The sequence below is a fragment of the Odontesthes bonariensis genome, chromosome 17 (assembly GCF_027942865.1).
Source record: "Odontesthes bonariensis isolate fOdoBon6 chromosome 17, fOdoBon6.hap1, whole genome shotgun sequence".
NCBI classification, from domain to species: domain Eukaryota; kingdom Metazoa; phylum Chordata; class Actinopteri; order Atheriniformes; family Atherinopsidae; genus Odontesthes; species Odontesthes bonariensis.
Window position 1 is genome coordinate 4,182,196 of NC_134522.1, and position 25,933 is coordinate 4,208,128.

General features: G+C 40.9%; 2 protein-coding genes across 2 annotated transcripts; both read right to left on the minus strand.

The window, feature by feature from the left end:
• Positions 1–3,689: 3,689 nt before the first annotated feature.
• Positions 3,690–5,438, minus strand: LOC142366627 (tripartite motif-containing protein 16-like). The gene has a single exon (XM_075448582.1). It carries the CDS (start codon positions 5,436–5,438, stop codon positions 3,690–3,692), a length of 1,749 nt encoding a protein of 582 aa, XP_075304697.1.
• Positions 5,439–22,253: 16,815 nt separating this feature from the next.
• On the minus strand, positions 22,254–23,945 carry LOC142366631 (tripartite motif-containing protein 16-like). Its single transcript, XM_075448592.1, has one exon. The coding sequence runs from the start codon at positions 23,943–23,945 to the stop codon at positions 22,254–22,256; it is 1,692 nt and encodes a 563-aa protein (XP_075304707.1).
• Between the last annotated feature and the right edge of the window lie 1,988 nt (positions 23,946–25,933).

Consider the following 25,933-nt stretch of genomic DNA (forward strand, 5'->3'; position numbering starts at 1 on the left):
CAGGGATCACTGTGTGGAACCGATGTCACTGAACTGTATCTTAAGTTGCTGTTTGCTCCAATACAGTCACACGTTTTTGGGGTTTGTTGTGCTAAGAGGTGGATTAACGAGAGTTAAATTGATGGAAAAGGGCTGTGACGGCTGCTCAGAAAGTTCACAAAGCTAGCGCGAAAATCTTGAATGTTGTCTTGCACACACCCAGACGTTCACCTCATGTGTTGCTTATATGTGACCCTGCAAGGCGAAACCAGTTGCTTTGGTAAAATTGACAAAACTAAGTTATTGTGCTCACATGAACGGCCATAAACTAAGTTTCCAACGATATGTATATTGAGGCTATTGCTATCGCTAAGATAACTGCATCCAAAGTTGGCATGGTTCTCCTGTCAGGATAATGCTAGAAGAGGAGAAAATCACCTTTTTAAGCGGCGTTGACAACTGGAATGACTGCTACTGTGTTGAATCTTCACCGGGCTTAACAGTCAAAACATATGTTTCTCCGTGAAATTTGTTCAACCCGCCCAGTTTTCCAGTCGTTTCAGTAATATATTGTGGTTAACTGTATCAAATGCAGCACTGAGATCCAGTAAAACTCAGACTGACATTTTTCCACCGTCTGTATTCAGACATATGTTGTTAAACTCTTTGGTCAGAGCAGTCTCAGTGCTGTGGTTCTGTCTAAAACCTGACTGGAAGGTGTCATAGCAGTTATTTTGTTTTAAAAAGTAATTAAGTGGTTGAAAAACCGCTTTTTCAATGATCTTACTTAAAAATGGGAGATTTGAGATAGGCCTGTGGTTGTTCATTTGTGTCTTGTCAAGATTGTCCTTTTTCAGCAGAGGTCTGATTACAGCTGTTTTTAGTGGCTCTGGAAACACACCCGACATTAAAGACATGTTCACCATCAGTGACAGGTCTGAATGCAAGCTGCTCTCCAGTGTGCCACCCTGTATGTGTGATGTATCCAGAGTTGCATTGTCCATAATACATTTGCTGCATGTAGGTGCCAATACAGTGATGAAATTGATTAATCTTTAAGTTCTTGTCAGCTGCCACTGTTGGCTAGTGCTTAAACACTGAATTTAACTACTGTGTCGTTATGGCATAAATAGTCAAGTGAACAGCTGCATTTACGTTAAGTAGCCTAAATCAGTAAAAGTATCACAATGTATTTCTAACACAGGAATGGCAAATTAGCAAGCAAGAAAATGAATACATAAATAAATACATAAATAAATATGCCGCGAGTTTAACCCCCCCAATGGTAGACCCAAAGTTACGCCCTTGGGGGGGGGCATATCATTGTTGGTTTTCAGTAAGTGTATAATCAACACAGTTCATAAGGATTTCATAACTGTAACGTTAGATGAAACTGATGAAAAGCTTTTTTTTTATTAGAAAGGTCTAAAAGTATAACTTTAGCCGGGGTACTTAAACTGACTGACCTACATGATCTGGTTTCATTTTATAGCAGCAAGGCTTGGAGTTGGTTTTAAAGTAAGTTAAAGCACAAGAATGGAGACAAATAGTTTAAGATTAACACAATATTGAGGTTTAACCAGGCTGTCTTATTTTGTGTAGGGATCTGTCCCTGGCCAGACCTGTGGACTGTCAAACAAAAAGAAGAATTTAAATCCAAGTTTTGTTGAATGATTTAAAATAACATTCATCCAAAAAAATGATATTCAATATTTGCAGTGATATTTATATACTGTATATCTAGTTTATCTGATTGGTTTTGATATCTGGAAGGGAATGATTTTTGGTGAAATATGAACAAGGATGCATTGTCACTGCACCTGATCAAGTCATAATAATTTTGTATTAGTGAGACCTGTTGGGGTCTAGAGGGTTATATTTATTTATTCTTATCTTAAACTCCACAGTTTCTCGCATAAATGCAACTAAAAGCCAAGTCATGAATGCAGATACGGGTTTTGTTCTGATTTGTTTTGTAAAACCACTCCTTGCTGCTCTAATGCGGGACAACTACAGGTTCATTAAGATGTTCCATATAACTTAAGTGTTACCGTAATTCATATGGATACATGCAATCAGAGTTAAATGCATGGAGTCAAGAATGTCTATTGTATTTTGTTTTTTTTAAAGAAGTGTTTATGTTAAATTGAGTCAAGAAACGCTACTTTATTTTTTATAAGAAGTATTTAAGTTAGATTTAATGAAGTCAAAAAAGCATTTCATTTGTAATAAGTATTTCAGTTAAATGAAGTGAAGAAAGAGTATTTTGATTTTTTTATACTGTTTTTGTTTCATTAAACCACTTCTTGCTGCTCTAATGTTAGACAACTACAGGTTCAATGTAGTATGTTATTTTATTGTTATAAGTATTTATGTTAAATGAAGTGAATTTTATTTCTGTTTTTTTGTTGTTGTTTTTTTTTTGGGGGGGGTATTATGTATTACTTTTTTACGTAAGAGGTTTTTTAATAATTTACGTAAAGTCAAGAAAGACTGTCTTATTTATTTTTTATTTAAAAAAAAACGTGTAAGCCTATTTCAAGAAAAAGTTTGCAAATGTCCCCACAAAAGCCGTGAATCGTCTTCAGTTTTGTTTCTACAGGTGTAGCAGCTGGTTGTCTGATTTTTCATTGTTTTCTATGTTTGTCTCTTCATGTTTCTCTTCCTTTTTTTCCCTTCTTCGCTCTCCCTCTCTCTCTGTCCCCCGGTCCGGTTCGGCACCATCACACCATCACATCATGTTAAGTACTGTAACTAAACTAAATAAATAAAAATAAGGAGTTAATGGGCATCAAGGGGAGCTTTACATTCATAAAGCTTCCCTTGGCATAGCAAATGTGTTTGGCATTAACGGTATTCAGATTACAATTCTGCTGCCATAATGCTGGGCAGGACAAGGGGTAAAAAAATAAGAAAATGAGACGGAGCGAGTTGCTTCTTTCAGACTGAGAGACCACACCTCAGATATCAGACACAAGAAGTTTTAATCACATCTGAGTTCAAACTTTACAATCAATGAGCCTCATTGTGAAGCCAGAGAGAAAAACAGTGAAGGCATCATTCAGAAGTAACTTCATATCTGAAGCAACACAACACATTCAATCATCTAAAGTCCAGAATGAGACAAAAATCTGCTTTTTTTAAGCACAACTCAGCAAAACATTTCCAAGATAAGAAGGTAAAATCCCTTTTTCCTGTATTTACATCATGTTATAGATTTTCTTCACTGTGTGACGACACAAACACAATCACTGCTGAGAAAGGCAACCAGAGGCAAAAAAACTGCTTTTTTTCTGTGATTAAACAGTTTTGGTAAAGACGGTTGAAAGAAACTGAACCATCAACAGAACTACAAATCAAAAGATTCGGGAGATGAATCTAAATCACGTCGTCACCTTGAATCCAGACATTTGTTGTCAGCTGAGCGTCTGGACTCAACAGAAAGTCTTCCAACATGAAACTGAGCTGAAAGTCTTGGCTGTAAAAATCAGAACATAAAGAAATATCAGGGCCGTCGGTTTTAGTCAAAGAATATCGAGATATCCAACAAAAGAAAGTCGTCAACAGAACAACATCAACAAATCACTGATTCCCTGAAAGTCTCTGAACAGCTTAGAAATGACACCACGATGGGACTAAATGAGTCACAGAATGAGTCAAAATGAAAACTCACAGATTAAAACTCACTGCACCTTCAGCTGCTTCCTTTTTCAGCTGAGAAATTTGCAACTTCTTCCTGAATCTAACGACCCAAAAATCCAAGGAAACCAAACTCCAGCCCAGAGCGGCTGAGTGAATGTGGTCTGGACTCTGTGGAGGAGAGTCATGGTTCCAGAGACGCTGTAGAAGGACAGAATACCTGCTCTGTGATCCAGGTACACTCCCACTCTGGAGGCCCGAGGACCTGAGATGGAGGTTTCCTTGTTGTTGTACCAAAATGAATAACTGCTTTGGTCACATCTTAACGCCCAAGATTTGTCATTAGAACCAAATCCACATTCATTCCCCCATCCTGCTCTGCTGATGTTCTTGTATGCGACTGCTACATAAACTCCTCCTCCCATCTCCACCTCCCAGTAACAACGTCCAGTCAGACTCTCTCTGCTCAGGACCTGAGACCTGTTAGTGAATCTGTCTGGATGATCAGAATAAGACTGAGGATGTTTCATTAATGTCACTTTTCTGTTCCCCTCTGACAGTAACAGATATCTGTGTGCTGTGTTTGGATCCAGTGTGATTTCACATGAATATCTTAAGAATCCAGCTCTGCTCTCTGGTCCTGTTTCAGGTTCTGGTTCTGGTTCTGGTTCTGGTTCTGGTTCTGGTTCTGGTTCTGGTTCTGGTTCTGGCTGTGACAGTAAAACATCCACTTCAGCGACTCTCAGTGAGATGTTGGCCCATTCCTCTCTCAGGATGTCCTGTAGTTTATCTCTGAGCTCTGACACAGCTGCTGTCACATCCTCAAAGTGCCTCAGAGGACGGATCTGGATGCTGGATGAGTGTGTAGCCCCCCTGAGTGCTGCCACTGAGGGCCAGCTGTGCAGAAACTGGCTGTGATCCTCTGTGTGTGAGAGCTGCTGCAGCTCAGCATCTTTCCTCTTCAGCTCAGTGATCTCCTGCTCCAGCTTCTCCTGAAGCTCTTTGACTCGCCTCCCTTCGGCTTCCTGCTGGGATCTGATCTGCTGCTTCACATCAGAGCTTCTTTTCTGGAGGAGACGGATCAGCTGGCTGAAGATCTTCTGGCTGTGCTCCTCTGTTTTATCAGCAGAGCGATGGATGGCCTCCAGCTCCTGCTGAAGCAGCTTCACATCTTTCTCTGCGTCCTGGATTCTCTGCTGGATCTGCTGCCGACTCCCCTCCAGCTCTCTCTGCCTCTCAGTCCTTTCTGCTGCAGCTGACACTGTGTCGTGGCCTTTATGTTCCTCCACAGAGCAGAGATAACAGATGCACTTCTGATCCGTACGGCAGAAAATCTTCATCACCTCATTGTGATCAGAGCAGATGTTCTCCTGGAGCTTCTTGGAGGGCTCCACCAGCTTGTGTTTCCTGAGTGGAGCTGAATCATAATGAGGCTGAAGGTGTTCCTCACAGTAAGAGGCCGGGCAGGATAAACAGGACTTGGTGGCTTTCAGCTTCCTCCCAGAGCAGACATCACAGGCCACATCTTCAGCTCCAGCATAGCAGTGATCAGCAGGAGCAGCTTGGAGTCCAGTCTTCTTCAGCTGCTCCACTAAAGCTGCTAACATGGTGCTTTTCCCCAGGACAGGCCTCGCTGTGAATGTCTGCCTGCACTGAGGGCAGCTGTGGATTCCCTTCTGATCCTCTCCATCCCAGAAGCCTTTAACACAGTGAAAGCAGTAGCTGTGTCCACAGGGAATAGTCACCGGATCCTTCAGCAGATCCAAACAGATCGAACAACAGAAGCTTTCTCGGTCCAGCTGAACTCCTTTCTGCGCCATTTCTCCTCTCAGATCAGCGACTGAGTCGTCTGTTCCTGCTATAAAGGACTCCTCACAGCTGGCGCTCTGAACACTTTGGACTTTAACGTGTGTCATCAGGCTCTAATCTTTCCAGGAGGAGGAGAAACTTGAGATAATATCCAGTAAGTAATAAAAACTGGGTGGTTTTATTCATCATAAAGACATAAAAACAGCTCAAAGTCCAACTCATCGAGTTGTTCGGATCTGATTTCAGAGAATGAACTGATGAACTTTTCTGAGATGATTAACAGACATTAAAGGTTTCTGCTGCATGTTTATTGTCTGTTTGGTTCTTGTTAAAATTGGCTTTGTTCTTAGACATTATGAATGAAGTAAGTCTCAGTACTTTTCCATATGACCTAAAGTGATCTTGAGCCTCCTACTAAAAGAACCGAATCTAACAAATTGGTGCCGTGACACGAGGTTCGAAGGCTCAAAGACCACCGTGCCATGCGACCGACCCCCATGCGAGGGAGGACGCCTCGAGGTGATTGGAGAGACAGCTTTTTTCAGACAATCAGGTGCCAAGAAAAAAGGTGAGCAGAACACCAATTAATGACTATTTGTGTAATTTCTGCATATTGAATAACCTAAATGAAGTTGTCTGAATGAAGTTGTCCTCTGGTCATGATAATTCGAGTGTTAATGTACTGTTTGTCTATTTGCATTGAATGGTGACACGTCCAGTATAAAAACACATACACACAGGGAAAGTATATAAGTGTCCTGTCAAGTCAATTCGGAAATTAAGACAAGTTAAATTCATTTTATAAATGAATATCCCATTTGTGGAGCTTGTCTTCAAAAATGTTTTGTCCGTGCACTGTTTGTAAGTGATACGAAGTAGTTTATAAAAGCCCATCTTGAATGGGTCAACTAATTGGGATTCCGAACCGGAAAGTCTCTCCTCTGACGAGGGTTAGAACGTGGGATTGAGAATTCCGCGGGTCGAAGAAGTCTGTAAAACCGAAATATAGTCGGGTTGACAAGAGTCAATTTATACTTGAAGGACACAGGGTCAGATTTTTAATTTTCATGCAACTGTGGGTTGGGGTTCGCCGCTCGAAGATATTTGACTGCGCCAGCAGATCTCGAGTGGTTTCTGTTCAATATTGGGGTTGGCATAGACAAAAAGGGGGTAAAACGAGTGACTGCGCGTGCTTATGCGGGTCGCTTTGTTTGGGGAAATCAGTATTTTTATGGTGTGACCCAAAGTTTTGGAATAAACAAATGCTTTGATAAGTGGGATTAACCCCGAGAGGTGGAGCGCACAGAACACAGCGTTCTGCGTAGAAGTTTCTTCACTACTTTCAGCATTTGGGCAATTACGCCTTCCATATACTTTGATTAACACGGGTATAACTTTTGAAGATGTCACAAAAATTGATTGACGACTGGAAAAAATGCAAATCCGGCTCGCTGGGGTCGGTGCTCGTTGACACGTTAGAAAGATGGAAGAAAAAGGTGTCGATGAGTGAGGAAAAACGAGCAACGGATAGGTTTGTGGATTGGTCCACAGAGATGCAGACTAGGGGAATGTTTGGATCACTGGCAGATGTTCCGCCTAAGTCTATAATGTTGGCAGTTTTTGCAAAGCAAGCGAAGATCAGTAAGGGACAGGCAGAACAGCAATGCCAGGGAGCGGGGGTAATGCAGAGACGCACAGCAGAGAGAGAATTAACAAAAGCCTCAATTTTTCTAGCAGATTGTGAATGTTTTCTCGGGGAATTACAATTTTCACTTCAAACACGGTCCACTGCACTTGTAGGACAAAGTAACACAGAGAAAAAATCTTCTCCAGTGAGCCATGAGAATGAGGAGCATAAGACACCTCAGAGCACAGATCCGAATGAGGAGCACAGGAGCGAATCGTTTCTGCATTCTCCTCCCCCTTATGCTGAAGCTGGCATGCTATTGGATGCCACACAAAAGCAGATGCCTCAAACAACGCCCACAGCTGCAGGCGGTCTGTGTGACCCTAGTGTAAGGAGCAAAATAGTAGTAAATAAAAATGGCTTACTGCAAACTGCACCCTTTCCAGGGGACTCGGACAGCCAAGCCCAAGCAGAAGATTACCTAAATGGAACAGCGCAAAACAGTACACATGTAACAACTAGTACTATATTGGAAGCACCCGCCTCCAGAGCTTCAGATTACACATTCGGATCACTGGATACGCGATCGTACGCAACACCCTCTGTAACAAATGTTGATCCATTAGTGCATGACTTAACAGCTTTGCTGCACAGACAAACACTTGGTAAGGGAATAAATCAAATTAACCAATCAGAAAATTACGATCTACCCCGCCCTCAAAATAATGGTAATATTCATGCATGCACTGACACCCGTCAGTTTAGGGAAGCGGTGGAAGCATCACTTTTTCCCTCTGGACAAAATATGTTGAGAAAACTGGTTGGATTAACAAACTTAACGTATGACTTGTGGGCGGCCCATGTCACCCAATATATTGATAATGAAATCGAAGAACGGGAACAAGAAAAAGCAGAATTAATTTCCCTGCAGACACAAGTGACAAAAATTACAGCTTAAACACATGAGGAACAAAGTAAATCAAAACAAGGCTAAAATTAAACAGATGTCTCAGCAGACTCCTCCTCGTCCTGTACAACCACAATATCCAGCTTCTTCATATGGGTCATACCCAGAACAGAACGGACCTCCGGTTAGAACTAATAGAAGAGGAAAACCCAGGCGACACTTCAACAGTAGAAAAAATGACATGTGTTATCTCTGCAAACGATATGGCCATTGGGCCTCTGACTCTCGCGAGGTTCCCTACTCAGTGCAATCAGGAGATGGGACGCGACCATATAAGTGTAATAAATACCCCCACAGTGCTCCTGGGGCGGCAGTTGTTTCTCAACAGGCTCCCCAACAGGGCCCGCATCAGGATTCTGCGTATGATGCCCCAGGCTCCCGTCAAATGCCCCAATAGGGAGGCACAGAAATAACGATGAGTGACTCATTGTGTTGTAGTGACTTGTTTCTTGACCGGCTGAATATTGGTTGGTGGCCGAGCGTGTGTGTGATCGACTCATTAGAGAGTTCTTCCACACTTTGTCACTCTGTCAACACCTGTTGCATGTTGGTGGGACTCTATTGCTTTTGATTGTTCATTTCTTCTTTCATCCTCTTGCCCGGTGAATCAAAACAAACGAGAGAATAAGAATCAAGCCATGCATATTACAGAAAGAATAGTATTGATATATGATATATTTGATCCCAAAGTTTGACAAAAGTTAATAATTTTGTTTCAGCATCAACACACTAATAAGACAAATATAAGGAAAAAATTAACAGATTTGGAGGCTTGACCTGAGGCCTGAAGTTACTAACTAAAGATCAGCTGTGCAGCAGCATTACAGGAATAAAGAATAATGTATAATGAAAAGCCTCAAACGCTTTTTGAGCCATAATATTCCCAAGTTAATTTTATAGTTGTTCTCTTTATTATTTATTATAAATGCGCACACCCTAACATTGTCTTTTCTTTCTCTCTCATTCAGCCCTGAGTGACAACAATCCAAACAGACTCTGAGTGATCATTGGCCTGAGTTTATAATGATATACTGCTTATAATAGAGGTTTAAGTTTGTATTAGAGCAAATAGGATTGATTCATCCATCTATTTTAAAATGCATATGATTAGGAAAGACACCAAAGTCTGTAGATAAACTGAAAACAGCTTTACAATGAAAAAATCACAGAGATGAGATAAAAAACAATAAATCCAGGAAGAACAGTGTTTGAGACGTTCATACAAATTGTTGCTGAAATAGGATTTAACAGCTCTCTTAAAGAGCTAGAGTCAAATACACAAGCAGAGTGTTTAGGAGATTTGCTCCTTTAATTAAAATATAATCTGAAAAAATGTTCTACAAAGTGAAATTTAATGATTCCACCTGAAACAGGACTGAGATCATGCAGTCAGACCATACGACATAAGTTAAAAAACCAGGATTTAGGATTTAATATCACGGCCAGACAGTCAGATGTCAAACAATTTGATATCATATTAAATTTATTGAGGCGTAGCCTTTATTCTTATTAGGAGATATTTATCTTGACTTTAAAATTTTAGCTGCTCGGAATTTCCTCTGCCTCAGATCACCAATTCAATAGTCAATAGTTATCACCAATATTTAGACTCAAACTAAACCATTTGACTATTTAACTAAATCATTTAACTAGTTAACTGCAGCAGATCTATGAAATAATTAATATGCTCCCTTAACAAAAAAAAGCAAATAGATTTAAATCCATTGGAAGAATACAGAAAGGACAGCTGCAGCAAAGACTGAGCCATAACAAGACAAGTCAAGGTTTGTTTTTATGGCGCATTTAAAAACAGTGAGCACAGGGCAGCTTAGAAAGCCAAAATAAAGATCTATGCAGACACAGACTTAACTTTGGCTGAAGCTATCCCTATTATGCATTATATTATGCAATATTGAACCTACTATTTTATATGATATATAATATATGAATGTTTTCAGGTTGTCCCACATGAGGCCTGGACGGGGAGAAAATACCCTGTCCATAGCTTCTTTGGGACACTATGAGGACTTGTGTGAATGTGAGAAAAAGGTTCGGTTGCCAAGCGACAGCCATGGTGAGTGGGGGCTGAGGAGATCCCAAAGGGGGAGTTCCCAAAGGGGGCACTAACGGCTTGGGGGACAAGGGCTACCTGAGGGAGGAGGAGAAGGACGCCAATAGGTGGCGTGATGGAAATTCAAACTGTGCTGAGTCAGTGCCTGTGGTTGAAAGAAAAAGGATATGAATGGGATGAATGAAATGTTCTGTAATTAGGTGTTTTGGGTCATCGGAAGACGTTCCATTAGAGATGACCAGAAAGTTTTAATCTAGTGCACTAAATCGATCAATCAATCAGACGTTATTTATATAGCACTTCTCATCCAAGAAAATATGGAACAAAGAGCTTTCAGATAAAACAAAGCAGTGAAACCCAAGAACACATACAGACACATACACACTCACATATAAAGCCACGCACACACACACACGCCACACATACTGGAAGGAAAATCAGGAGCAGGGACCACAACGTGATCCTCAAAGAAAAATAAAGGATGAATTATGATATATGAAGAAATAAAATGAACCTATGTTTTTCAGTTAGAACCGGAAAAAACTTAATGCTGATCCTGAACTGTCTGTGTACGGCTCAGCATCACGAAACAGCCACTGGTGAAAATTAAACAACATTATTACTAACTAACAAGTAAGAATAAAGCAGGTTATACTGAAATTTTATTTTTAACGATCTGACCTGAATTAAGAGAGGACAGACAATATTTATCCTAAACAAGTTAATCAGTTCGTCATTGAAAAGAAATGTCTGCTTTCTTGATGCTGTGCTGCTCCCAAGATGAGAACTAACTACAAATATTTCTGTCCTGCAGCAAACAACAACACAGGAGGAGAAACTGCAGTGGAGCAGTTCGGCAATTAATTAACAATTAATCATTCAAACTTCTCAAGTTTTCCCAAAAATTCTGTGTGTGTTTGTATCTTCTTTTGCATTAAGACGTCCCGGACCTGGAAAAGGAAGACATGGATCAAACTCATAATATGAAGACCACTGTTTGTTTACTTAGGCCTAAATGAAAACATGAGGGTTGCTTGAGCAAACCCAGAAATGCAATATATGTTTGTCATCTGTTGTCATCTGTTGTCATCTGTTGTCCTAACCTGTGTTGTCTGGTGTTGAGTGTTGTTTGTGTGTTGTCATGATCCCAAAACTGTCTAAAGGATTTTCCACAGCAGAATAAATGGATAATACAGAAGATCTCATGAATGCTGGACAGCAACTTGGTGAGAATTCTGGTGTTGTCCTATAAAGAAGGATTATACCAACTGTGTTGATGTTGATCGTGATGTGTGTTCCCTAGATAATTTGAATTTTTAAACAGCAAAATAAGGAGATGGTACTGGATTTCTCATTAAGGCTGCACAGCAGGTTGATGACTATTCTAGTTCCTTAAAGCAAGGGTTATACCAACTGGCCAGTTGTTTTGTTTTGGGTTCTGTTGATTTTGTTATTTCTTTGATTTTCTTTTGTTTTGTTTTGTTTATTTTGATTTTGTTTTGATTTGGGGTCCATATGAAAAATAAATAAATAATGAATGAATTGGGCATTGAAATTGAACCTATCAAAGAGAGATACCCTAGTATAGAAATACAGTGCAAATGACATTTTGCACTACTGCGCTGTGAGATTTGCTAATATTATTCCACAGATTCAGAACCACTACAGGACGTACGGCCGGAGGACTCATAAGCTTGAGTTCTGGGAGGCCTTGCCCATCATGCCAAGATGATGGTGGAGAACTACACAACGAAATTGTCACAAAAGAAAATTAGTTAGGGAGGGGATGCTGAATATCCCTCAAGGAAGCGATGTACTGGTGACCTCTCCTTCCAAGATTAGTTGCGGATCAGAGTACTGAACAGACGTTCAGCCATGAGGAGAACCGAGCACCGACAGGATTGGACCAGCAAAGACCACACGACTCGTCATGTGGTCATCTAAGAAAGATATAATCATTTAAAAGAAAAGTTAATCATAATTGTTCAAGAGGCTAATATACTCATATGGTCGAGCCTTGGTTAAATTTATATTTGTTGTGTTTCACTTTTTAAAGGGTTTAGCTAATTCCTCTTAAAGGTTGATAATGAATCATTTTTAGAATGTCAATTGCCAGTGGGGTGACTAGGCTGTTTGGAGCGGGACCTTATACTTTGAACGGTAATAAGTTGGTCGGTCGCCAAGTGGAACTGGGGCCATAGGTGAATTTTTCCCGGATACATCGGGTTTTCGCTCCTATTCGCTGCAAACGGTGGACGAACCTGCTGGTAATGTTAATTGCCTTATGCAATGTTTGAGTGTCAGTAGAATAGAAATAATGTGAATTTTTAATTAATCAATATTGTGTTGTTATGGTACTTATGGGGGAGCAAGGCCTTGCTAGCCATGTAAGGTTTTAGGCCATTATGAACAAAGAGTCCACACAGAGGATGGGTTCGGGGCCACATACACACAATACATATAGCAAATTATTATTTTCTACATATAATCTATTAAGAAATGTGCTCATTTGCGGAGTTATTATCAGTTGAGTGGGGAAGGTTTTAAACTTACTAGAAAAGAGTCTCTATTTCTAGAATCTTGATTAACGCTCCTGATATAGAAAGTTTTGCTAACGCATCACAATTATTTTCTAAATGTGCTTATTTGCAGAGTTATAATCAGTGACTTATGAAGGTCTTAACCCTCTCGGAAAGAGTTTCTGTTCCGAGTAAAATGATGGAATAGTCCGGATTTGAAGGTGTAGCTTAAGCATTAGAATTATGTTTACTATTTCCATGCCTGTGCAATGAAGATTTGCTTGCTGCTTTTAATTGCAAAGAAGAACAGCTTACACATGAGCTTACATAATAATATATGAAGTCACATCAAAAGGGGGATGACAGACGTCTCCTTGTGCTACATCTCAAAAGGTAAGTGGCTCTTGCAGTTTGGGGGGTGGCTGCTAAAGTCTTGCTACTGCTAATACAGATGTGACACAATACAGAAAATGACAGTCCTACCGCAGTTATTTGACTGAATTAGTTGAAATGATAAAATCACTTCAAAAGGGGGATTGTTAAAATTGGCTTTGTTCTTAAACATTAGGAATGAAATAAGTCTCAGTACTTTTCCATATGACCTAAAGTGATCCAGGAGTAGAAAGACAAAACAATTAGGAAAGCCTGGGAAAGCAAGGGCAGATTCACACACACATTATTTGGATTACTCAGAGACAGTATTTGGGTTAGTATGGTGATCCAATCAAATTGGATCAACAAGGGATCCACCGTGTGAAACTAAGAGACATATATACAAATTGTAACCGGAAATGGGGAGCTCGGTCTGACGGATTCCTGCGAGAGGTCTGTCAGACTGAGACCAGCGCTGAAATACTGCACTTATTGCCATATCAATAAACACTTCATTTTCACTTGAATTACTTCGGTCCGTTCTTGAGCCTCCTACTAAAAGAACCGAATCTAACAGTTCTCTTCACTTTTTAGGCTTCAACGGTAATTTTTTTGTACTTTACCAACTGTTTGAGTCACAGAAAACGATCTTTAGAATGAAAAACCTTATAAAAAGTTTGCCTTTAGATCAACAAGGTTCAGTTATCAAAGTTAAAAAGATAAATTACAACAAACACATATCTTCTCTAAAAAAAGATGAATCCTGTTGCACAGGCTGGAAAACTGGGTTGGACTTTCTGGAGCGGTCCTTAACTGGTTCAGGTCCTACTTAGAAGGCCGGAGTTATTTTGTTACAATTGGCAGCTATGAATCTGAGCGAGTGGCCATGACTCGTGGAGTCCCCCAGGGGTCAATTCTTGGACCTCTTCTGTTTAACTTGTATATGCTCCCTTTGGGTCAGATATTGCAGAACTTTAACATCAATTATCACAGTTTATGCAGACGATACTGTAGCGAATTTACACGTGAAAATGGATTAATATGCTGGATATTAATAAAAGAAAGGGGCACCACCTGCCATATCCATAACCTTAATTTCGTTACAGTCCTGGGAGGAGAAACTGTTAAAAGTTATGAGGGAAAAGTCTCACTGAAGTCAATTTCTGTCTGAAGGGATATCCGACACTTAAGAATTTCTGAAGCTCTGATCATTTCAAACTTTTATTTAAACAGTCTTTCACAATTATATGCCAACAGTTGATAAAGAGGACAGAATAGAGATAATTTGCAGTCTTTATAATAAAATACGGGTTAAGAGAGAGACGTAGCTAGGTTGGAATGGGATGAATGGGGAAATCCTAAAGTTTATTAAGTCTGGCCTCTCGCTACCCTGAGTTCAGTATCGGCTAATTAACTCTGACAGCATATTAAAGGGGCCAACACAGCACCATGTCTGAGAAGGAGAGACGAGACCTTACTTGGTGGCAGGGACCCGAAGCGCGTGATGTTTGTTCTTCTGGATAACCGTTTGTTATCGGAGGCTGGCGGGTTTCCATGGCAACAGCGGGCGGAAGTCGGGACGAGCTGTTATTCTCTGACCTGGGCTTCGATCAGGAGGAGTCCCACAGGCTTTTCTCTTCCCTTCTCTGCATGAAGGTGGTCTGCTTAGTAACGCTACTTAGTAACGCTACTTAGTAACGCTACTTAGTAACGCTACTTAGTAACGATACTTAGTAACGCTACTTAGTAACGCTACTTAGTAACGCTACTTAGTAATGCTACTTAGTAACGCTACTTAGTAACGCTACTTAGTAACGCTACTTAGTAACGCTACTTAGTAACGCTACTTAGTAACGCTACTTAGTAACGATACTTAGTAACGATACTTAGTAACGCTACTTAGTAAGGCTACTTAGTAACGCTACTTAGTAACGCTACTTAGTAACGCTACTTAGTAACGCTACTTAGTAACGCGTTACTGTAGTCGGACTACTTTTTTCAGTAACGAGTAGTCTAACGCACTACTATTTGAAAAGTAGTAGTCAGATTGAAGTTACTTATCTAAAACATCGTGCGTTACTATTTCTGTATTTCGGGGGAACGTATACCCCGTAGCGGCCGTCGACGGCCGTCCTTTATTCTCCTGTAACGGCCGCCGCCGGCCGGCATGTTATAGTGACCATACAGAAGCTAACATCTTATTTCTGAATGTTACTTACAAGCCCAATACATATATTTGACTTGTAAACATATATTCATGATTATAACCATACATTTGTATTGAAATAATTTGGGATGATTTCGTTTTCTTATGAGTTATATCAGTGTCCGCGACGGGAGCAGGTTCGCCTGAAGTCACTCGTTGTTTTACATCTACCTACCCAGTAAAAGTGATCTGTCCCACTAACATGTGAAACACCAGCGATATCATTTGTTACATTTGACTCACTTTCCCTAATCATTTTAAATAAATACACCAATCTAAACCACAGTTTTCATCAGTGCCCGTCACAGACGATAGTTGATGGGTTTAGCTATTCGTGCTAACTTTATAACATATAGCCTACGTTTCAGGCAGTGCTATGGAGAGGGCTAGCTAGAAGTTTATCTTACCAGGTCGCAATTGATGACTCAAAGATGACTTGTTAACGTCTTTGTACTGTATTACATCTTCTAGTACCTATATACGATATCTGAATGAGTGTACGGGTGTTTATCTATATGTATACTTCGTCAGTTGTAGCTTTGGGTAATCCAGTAACAGCTGCAGTCAGGGGCGTCGCACCCGTGGGGGATGGGGGTGTTTCGACACCCCCACTTTTACAGCAAGGTGATTTCATCCCCCCCACATTTTCCAAAGGTAAACCTGTTTGCCCACCCTCGTAGTGCACCAACATACGAAAAAAGGAGCGCACCTCAGCTCCCTTACGCTGCACGAAAAGGCATTGGTCAAACTGAACGGACATTCACCCAATCACAGACTGTTGTCCGCGACACGGCCCGGGAAATTTGATATTACGTCAGAGACGAACAGCCGGAGCTAGTGATGGGAAGCTCGGCTCTTTTGACTCGGCTCCCAAAGAAGAGCCGGCTCCCGAACGGCCACCTCTGGAACCTGATTGGACACCTCAGGTGTCACTCCAGTTGATTGACAGGCAAGTCTCGTTGAAAGATGAGTGAGAAACGCGGCGTCTTTGAAATGAGTGGCAGGCATAGAGAGTGTCCTGTTGTACTGTCAGAGTGAACCTACTTTCCTGGAATACATCATTTTGAGTTAAGTTTGAATGTGATTTCCAAATGAGTCAATAGGTGCGTTTATATGGACACGTTTCGTTTAAAGAGATTACATGTAATCGGTTTATTAGAATTCGACCGAACTGTATACATGAGCCACAAATAAAGAGATTAAATTTCTTCCGAGTTTACATGTTACAGCAATTTAATCCGATAGGACGATGTTTTAACAAATGTTGAAGTACTACAAATGAAGTATGTCTGAGCTGTTTCTTTGCTTTGTGTTACATGAAAAAATGAGGTGCTCTGTTTTTTTTTCTTTAAAAAAAATAAAATAACATTTAAAATCCCGACTCGCACGCAAAGATGTCCATTTGGTCGCGCGAGGCTGTCGGTTTGTTTTTCTAACCGTTTTATACACTGGAGTACGGGAACCTATGAAGGAAGAAGAATGTGATGCTGATGCTGCCAGCCACGTATGACTCTGCCTGCCTGCCTGCCATTAATGTTAATGCCCTGTTTGATTTTAAATTATGTTACACAACGCCTCTTCTTTACAAAACATAATACGCGTTAAAAATGACATCTGCCGAAGAAACGGATAAACTGAGAGGATTGTTCACAACTGTTCAGTTGATGAGGATGCTAGCACGTCTGCAGTTGCTTCATCTTCGTAAACCAAGTGGATTAGTTTGACATAATTGTGAGCTTTCCTGTGACCGAGACACCGATTTCAGGTAGGACAGTTGGATTTAATGGGTTTGATTTTATTAATTGTATGGACAACTTAAAACATGTAGCAGGTTGTGGTGACACAGGCTAACTTCCACTCTTGGTCAGACAGGCTGTTATAGCCTACATACTGGTGCTACACACATGGAAAAAAGATCTTTGGCTACTTACTAGTAACATTTATCTCCTCCTCAAATCCGACATCGACACCATGGCTGACGTCCGAAAGGGGTCTGCCTCCCAGTATGTCGTCCATTTCCGTCCGCGAAATTGGCCGGGCTTGATCCGCTTTTACCATTTTGCCTTTTGGCATTGGAGTAGGCGGCCTTCAGGGCTTTCCATCTTGACTTAATCTGGTCAACGGACCGGTCAAACCCTGCCTCTTTCAAGGCTGTGTGGACATCATTAAAGATTTCCGAGTTCCTCATCTTCCTCCCGTCCAGTTTTGACATTATATTTTGCTCTTGCAACGTTTTCAATAAAAACACCGTTTCCTCCCCCGACCAATTTTTGTTCTTCTTCACCGTCGCCGTCATTTTAACTTCGATATCTTCCGTTATCTGCCTTTTAACTAGAACTACACAGTCTTTATTAACTGTATCTCGCGCGCCCTTACACTTGCGCAGTAACATGAAACGTGTTCTAATAATCGTTTTATCCAGGTGCGCCTGTAAATATGGGGAGTTTCCTCCTTCAATCGGATTATATGAACGGTCCAAACCACCTATTGTAATCGGTTTAAATATTTAACCCGTTTATATTTAAAGAGATTATTTGACTGTTTACATGACGCATATTTAATCTCTTTGCACGTGTAATCGGTTTAAACGTGCATTTAATCAGATTAAACGTGTCCATATAAACGCACCTATTGTTTTTAAAGACTGCACATTTAGAGAAGAGATTTTGTTGCCAATTGTTAGGCTAAACGAGTAGGCTAAAGTTATGAAAGGCTAATGTCACGTTAGCATGAAGCTATTATGTAGCACTTTAAAGTGGTACCTTGAGTTAAGAGTGTCCCGACATATGAGTTTTTTTAAGAGCCGTTATTCCGTCTATTTTTATTTCATGGAACGGATTAATGGCATTTCCATTCATTTAATGGTGAATATTGATTGGACTACGAGCTATTTGACTTATGAGCTCTGTCACGGAACCAATTAAACTCGTAACTCAACGTACCACTGTTTTGGGATAGTGTGTGTGTGTGTGTGGGGGGGCCATGCGCGTAATTTGCACGGGGTTACGGGGGTCATGACCCCCTCAAAAATCAGATCCAGCTCATTTAACCCCCCCAATATCATCAAATCAAATTTTCAAAAAATATCATAAAATTCTGAATGAATAACTTTTGTTAGTTTTCTTTATTCATTCATTTCATTTCAAGATAGTATCATGTTTTAAATAATCTGTAATGTACCCCCCCTCCTCCCTCCCCCCAAACCGACTACTTGGTATTACCCAACCCGCTTTCTCTGGCGAAAGTTTGTTTAGGCTACTATTATGCGCAGCCGCTGGTGAGTGGTGCCAGAGGGTGCCAGGGATCACTGTGTGGAACCAATGTCACTGAACTGTATCTTAAGTTGCTGTTTGCTCCAATACAGTCACACGTTTTTGGGGTTTGTTGTGCTAAGAGGTGGATTAACGAGAGTTCAATTGATGGAAAAGGGCTGTGACGGCTGCTCAGAAAGTTCACAAAGCTAGCGCGAAAATCTTGAATGTTGTCTTGCACACACCAAGACGTTCACCTCATGTGTTCCTTATATGTGACCCTGCAAGGCGAAACCAGTCGCTTTGGTAAAATTTACAAAACTAAGTTATTGTGCTCACATGAACGGCCATAATCTAAGCTTTCCAACGATATGTATATTGAGGCTATTGCTATCGCTAAGATAACTGCATCCAAAGTTGGCATGGTTCTCCTGTCAGGATAACGCTAGAAGAGGAGAAAATCACCTTTTTAAGTGGCGTTGACAACTGAAATGACTGCTAATGTGTTGAATCTTCACCGGGCTTAACAGTCAAAACATATGTTTCTCCGTGAAATTTGTTCAACCCGCCCAGTTTTCCAGTCGTTTCAGTAATATTTTGTGGTCAACTGTATCAAATGCAGCACTGAGATCCAGTAAAACTCAGACTGACATTTTTCCACCGTCTGTATTCAGACATATGTTGTTAAACTCTTTGGTCAGAGCAGTCTCAGTGCTGTGGTTCTGTCTAAAACCTGACTGGAAGGTGTCATAGCAGTTATTTTGTTTTAAAAAGTAATTAAGTGGTTGAAAAACCGCTTTTTCAATGATCTTACTTAAAAATGGGAGATTTGAGATAGGCCTGTGGTTGTTCATTTGTGTCTTGTCAAGATTGTCCTTTTTCAGCAGAGGTTTGATTACAGCTGTTTTTAGTGGCTCTGGAAACACACCCGACATTAAAGACAAGTTCACCATCAGTGACAGGTCTGAATGCAAGCTGCTCTCCAGTGTGCCACCCTGTATGTGTGATGTATCCAGAGTTGCATTGTCCATAATACATTTGCTGCATGTAGGTGCCAATACAGTGATGAAATTGATTAATCTTTAAGTTCTTGTCAGCTGCCACTGTTGGCTAGTGCTTAAACACTGAATTTAACTACTGTGTCGTTATGGCATAAATAGTGAAGTGAACAGCTGCATTTACGTTAAGTAGCCTAAATCAGTAAAAGTATCACAATGTATTTCTAACACAGGAATGGCAAATTAGCGAGCAAGAAAATGAATACATAAATAAATACATAAATAAAAATGCCGCGAGTTTAACCCCCCCAATGGTAGACCCAAAGTTACGCCCTTGGGGGGGGGGGGGCATATCATTGTTGGTTTTCAGTAAGTGTATAATCAACACAGTTCATAAGGATTTCATAACTGTAACGTTAGATGAAACTGATGAAAAGCTTTTTTTTTTATTAGAAAGGTCTAAAAGTATAACTTTAGCCGGGGTACTTAAACTGACTGACCTACATGATCTGGTTTCATTTTATAGCAGCTCGGCTTGGAGTTGGTTTTAAAGTAAGTTAAAGCACAAGAATGGAGACAAATAGTTTAAGATTAACACAATATTGAGGTTTAACCAGGCTGTCTTATTTTGTGTAGGGATCTGTCCCTGGCCAGACCTGTGGACTGTCAAACAAAAAGAAGAATTTAAATCCAAGTTTTGTTGAATGATTTAAAATAACATTCATCCAAAAAAATGATATTCAATATTTGCAGTGATATTTATATACTGTATATCTAGTTTATCTGATTGGTTTTGATATCTGGAAGGGAATGATTTTTGGTGAAATATGAACAAGGATCCATTGTCACTGCACCTGATCAAGTCATAATAATTTTGTATTAGTGAGACCTGTTGGGGTCTAGAGGGTTATATTTATTTATTCTTATCTTAAACTCCACAGTTTCTCGCATAAATGCAACTAAAAGCCAAGTCATGGATACAGATACGGGTTTTGTTCTGATTTGTTTTGTAAAACCACTCCTTGCTGCTCTAATGCGGGACAACTACAGGTTCATTAAGATGTTCCATATAACTTAAGTGTTGCCGTAATTCATATGGATACATGCAATCAGAGTTAAATGCATGGAGTCAAGAATGTCTATTGTATTTTGTTTTTTTTAAAGAAGTGTTTATGTTAAATTGAGTCAAGAAACGCTACTTTATTTTTTATAAGAAGTATTTAAGTTAGATTTAATGAAGTCAAAAAAGCATTTAATTTGTAATAAGTATTTCAGTTAAATGAAGTGAAGAAAGAGTATTTAGATTTTTTTATACTGTTTTTGTTTCATTAAACCACTTCTTGCTGCTCTAATGTTAGACAACTACAGGTTCAATGGGATGTTCAGTATAGGCCGACATGTTCATTCATTTACACAGGCCTGAGTGCCGTTAGAGTCCGAGTATGTTATTTTATTGTTATAAGTATTTATGTTAAATGAAGTGAATTTTATTTCTGTTTTTTTTGTTGTTGTTTTTTTTGGGGGGGGGGGGGTATTATGTATTACTTTTTTACGTAAGAGTTTTTTTTTTTATATTTTACGTAAAGTCAAGAAAGACTGTCTTATTTATTTTTTATTTAAAAAAAAAAACGTGTAAGCCTATTTCAAGAAAAAGTTTGCAAATGTCCCCACAAAAGCCGTGAATCGTCTTCAGTTTTGTTTCTACAGGTGTAGCAGCTGGTTGTCTGATTTTTCATTGTTTTCTATGTTTGTCTCTTCATGTTTCTCTTTCTTTTTTTCCCTTCTTCGCTCTCCCTCTCTCTCTGTCCCCCGGTCCGGTTCGGCACCATCACACCATCACATCATGTTAAGTACTGTAACAAAACTAAATAAATAAAAATAAGGAGTTAATGGGCATCAAGGGGAGCTTTACATTCATAAAGCTTCCCTTGGCATAGCAAATGTGTTTGGCATTAACGGTATTCAGATTACAATTCTGCTGCCATAATGCTGGGCAGGACAAGCGGTAAAAAAATAAGCAAATGAGACGGAGCGAGTTGCTTCTTTCAGACTGAGAGACCACACCTCAGATATCAGACACAAGAAGTTTTAATCACATCTGAGTTCAAACTTTACAATCAATGAGCCTCATTGTGAAGCCAGAGAGAAAAACAGTGAAGGCATCATTCAGAAGTAACTTCATATCTGAAGCAACACAACACATTCAATCATCTAAAGTCCAGAATGAGACAAAAATCTGCTTTTTTTAAGCACAACTCAGCAAAACATTTCCAAGATAAGAAGGTAAAATCCCTTTTTCCTGTATTTACATCATGTTATAGATTTTCTTCACTGTGTGACGACACAAACACAATCACTGCTGAGAAAGGCAACCAGAGACAAAGAAACTGCTTTTTTTCTGTGATTAAACAGTTTTGGTAAAGACGGTTGAAAGAAACTGAACCATCAACAGAACTACAAATCAAAAGATTCGGGAGATGAATCTAAATCACGTCGTCACCTTGAATCCAGACATTTGTTGTCAGCTGAGCGTCTGGACTCAACAGAAAGTCTTCCAACATGAAACTGAGCTGAAAGTCTTGGCTGTAAAAATCAGAACATAAAGAAATATCAGGGCCGTCGGTTTTAGTCAAAGAATATCGAGATATCCAACAAAAGAAAGTCGTCAACAGAACAACATCAACAAATCACTGATTCCCTGAAAGTCTCTGAACAGCTTAGAAATGACACCACGATGGGACTAAATGAGTCACAGAATGAGTCAAAATGAAAACTCACAGATTAAAACTCACTGCACCTTCAGCTGCTTCCTTTTTCAGCTGAGAAATTTGCAACTTATTCCTGGAACTAACACTAACAACCCAAGAATCCCAGGAATCCAAACTCCAGCCCAGAGCGGCTGAGTGAATGTGGTCTGGACTCTGTGGAGGAGAGTCATGGTTCCAGAGACGCTGTAGAAGGACAGAATACCTGCTCTGTGATCCAGGTACACTCCCACTCTGGAGGCCCGAGGACCTGAGATGGAGGTTTCCTTGTTGTTGTACCTAAATGAATAACTGTTTTGGTCACATCTTAACACCCAAGATTTGTCATTATAACCAAATACACATTCAATCCCTCCTGCTCTGCTGATGTTCTTGTATGCGACTGCTACATAAACTTCTCCTCCTCCTCCCATCTCCACCTCCCAGTAACAACGTCCAGTCAGACTCTCTCTGCTCAGGACCTGAGACATGTTAGTGAATCTGTCTGGATGATCAGAATAAGACTGAGGATGACCCATTACTGTCACTTTTCTGTTCCCCTCTGACAGTAACAGATATGTGTATGCTGTGTTTGGATCCAGTGTGATTTCACATGAATATCTTAAGAATCCAGCTCTGCTCTCTGGTTCTGGCTGTGACAGTAAAACATCCACTTCAGCGACTCTCAGTGAGATGTTGGCCCATTCCTCTCTCAGGATGTCCTGTAGTTTATCTCTGAGCTCTGACACAGCTGCTGTCACATCCTCAAAGTGCCTCAGAGGACGGATCTGGATGCTGGATGAGTGTGTAGCCCCCCTGAGTGCTGCCACTGAGGGGCAGCTGTGCAGAAACTGGCTGTGATCCTCTGTGTGTGAGAGCTGCTGCAGCTCAGCATCTTTCCTCTTCAGCTCAGTGATCTCCTGCTCCAGCTTCTCCTGAAGCTCTTTGACTCGCCTCCCTTCGGCTTCCTGCTGGGATCTGATCTGCTGCTTCACATCAGAGCTTCTTTTCTGGAGGAGACGGATCAGCTGGCTGAAGATCTTCTGGCTGTGCTCCTCTGTTTTATCAGCAGAGCGATGGATGGCCTCCAGCTCCTGCTGAAGCAGCTTCACATCTTTCTCTGCGTCCTGGATTCTCTGCTGGATCTGCTGCCGACTCCCCTCCAGCTCTCTCTGCCTCTCAGTCCTTTCTGCTGCAGCTGACACTGTGTCGTGGCCTTTATGTTCCTCCACAGAGCAGAGATAACAGATGCACTTCTGATCCGTACGGCAGAAAATCTTCATCACCTCATCGTGATCAGAGCAGATGTTCTCCTGGAGCTTGTTGGAGGGCTCCACCAGCTTGTGTTTCCTGAGTGGAGCTGAATCATAATGAGGCTGAAGGTGTTCCTCACAGTAAGAGGCCGGGCAGGATAAACAGGACTTGGTGGCTTTCAGCTTCCTCCCAGAGCAGACATCACAGGCCACATCTTCAGCTCCAGCATAGCAGTGATCAGCAGGAGCAGCTTGGAGTCCAGTCTTCTTCAGCTGCTCCACTAAAGCTGCTAACATGGTGCTTTTCCCCAGGACAGGCCTCGCTGTGAATGTCTGCCTGCACTGAGGGCAGCTGTGGATTCCCTTCTGATCCTCTCCATCCCAGAAGCCTTTAACACAGTGAAAGCAGTAGCTGTGTCCACAGGGAATAGTCACCGGATCCTTCAGCAGATCCAAACAGATCGAACACTGGAGAATTTCTCCTTCCAGCTGAACTCCTTTCTGCGCCATTTCACCGTTTAGCAGCAGCGACTGAGTGAGTTTCACTTCCTCAAAGCTGAAACTGCTCTGAGCTCTGAGCTATAAATGACGTGTCGGTGCAGAGAACAGAGCCTATCAGCTCCCCTCCTGTTGGTTACGCCCATCATGAGCTGCAGATATGAAGGGGAGGGAACAAGGAAACATGTGGGCAGAGCGAGCTGCTGTGGGTGAGAGCAGGAGGAACAGGGAGGTTATCAGAGTTCAGTCCATTCAATTCTATCTGGGACTACTAATCAGTCCAAGACCAAAGATTAGTTTGAGCTCTTTTGAATATCTGCTTCTCAGTTTTCCCCAAAGTGGAAACCACAGAAACCTCTTGTGTTTGTTGTTGTGTATCGTCCACCTGGCCCTTATTCTGAGTTCCTGTCTGAGTTCTCAGAGTTTTTATCCCAGTTGGTGCTGAGTACAGATAAAGTCATTGTAGTGGGTGACTCTAATATTCATGTAGATGTTGGAAATGACAGCCTGAATATGAACTTTAATTCTATATGAGACTCTGTTGGATTTCCTCAGAGTGTTCACAGACCGACTCACTGCCTTAATCACACCCTTGATCTTGTGCTGACTTATGGCGGTGAGAGTGAACAGTTAACAGTGTTCCCTCATAACTCTTATCTGAACATTTCTTGATGACCTTTGAGTTTACAATACTTAACTAAACAGCTTCTGATAAGGAATGTACATATTCTGACGTTATCTCACAAGTTAATATTGTAGATTTTAAAATCCTAGAGGAAACAGTTCGGCATCTGAAATCAACAACTTGCACTCTGGACATAATACCATCCGACTTTTTAAAAACTGTTTTTACCTCAGTAGAAAGTGATCTCCTACGAATAGTTAACAGCTCACTGGCATCAGGCATTTTTCCCAAGTCACTAAAGACAGCTGCCATTAAGCCACTCCTAAAGAAGAGAACTCCAGACGCCTCTATGATGAACAGCTACAGACCTGTCTCTAATCTCTCTTTTATATCTAAAATTATTGAGAAAGTTGTATTTAACCAGCTCAACGACCTTCTGAATGAAAGTGGAAGTCTTGATAACTTTCAATCAGGCTTCAGACGTCCTCACAGCACTGAAACAGCTCTGGTCAAAGTGTTAAACGACATCAGGTTGAACACTGATTCTGGTAATGTTTCAGTCCTGGTTCTGTTGGACCTCAGCGCTGCGTTTGATACTGTAGATCACAGAATCCTGTTGCACAGGCTGGAAAACTGGGCTGGACTTTCTGGAGCGGTCCTTAACTGGTTCAGGTCCTACTTAGAAGGCCGAGTTATTTTGTTACAGTTGGCAGCTATGAATCTGAGCGAGTGGCCATGACTCGTGGAGTCCCCCAGGGGTCAATTCTTGGACCTCTTCTGTTTAACTTGTATATGCTCCCTTTGGGTCAGATATTGCAGAACTGTAACATCAATTATCACAGTTATGCAGACGATACTGTAGTGATTTTACACGTGAAAAAGGGAAAAGTCTCACTGAAGTCGAATTCTGTCTGAAGGGATATCCGACACTTAAGAATTTCTGTGACGCTCTGATCATTTACAAAACTTTTTTTTAAACAGTCTTTCACAATTATATGCCAAAAGTTGATAAAGAGGACAGAATAGAGATAATTTGCAGTCTTTATAATGAAATACGGGTTAAGAGAGAGACGTAGCTAGGTTGGAATGGGATGAATGGGGAAAGTTTATTAAGTCTGGCCTCTCGCCACCCTGAGTTCAGTATCGGCTAATTAACTCTGACAGCATATTAAAGGGGCCAACACAGCACCATGTCTGAGAAGGAGAGACGAGACCTTACTTGGTGGCAGGGACCCGAAGCACGGGATGTTTGTTCTTCTGGATAACCGTTTGTTATCGGAGGCTGGCGGGTTTCCATGGCAACAGCGGGCTGAAGTCCGGACGAGCTGTTATTCTCTGACCTGGGCTTCGATCAGGAGGAGTCCCACAGGCTTTT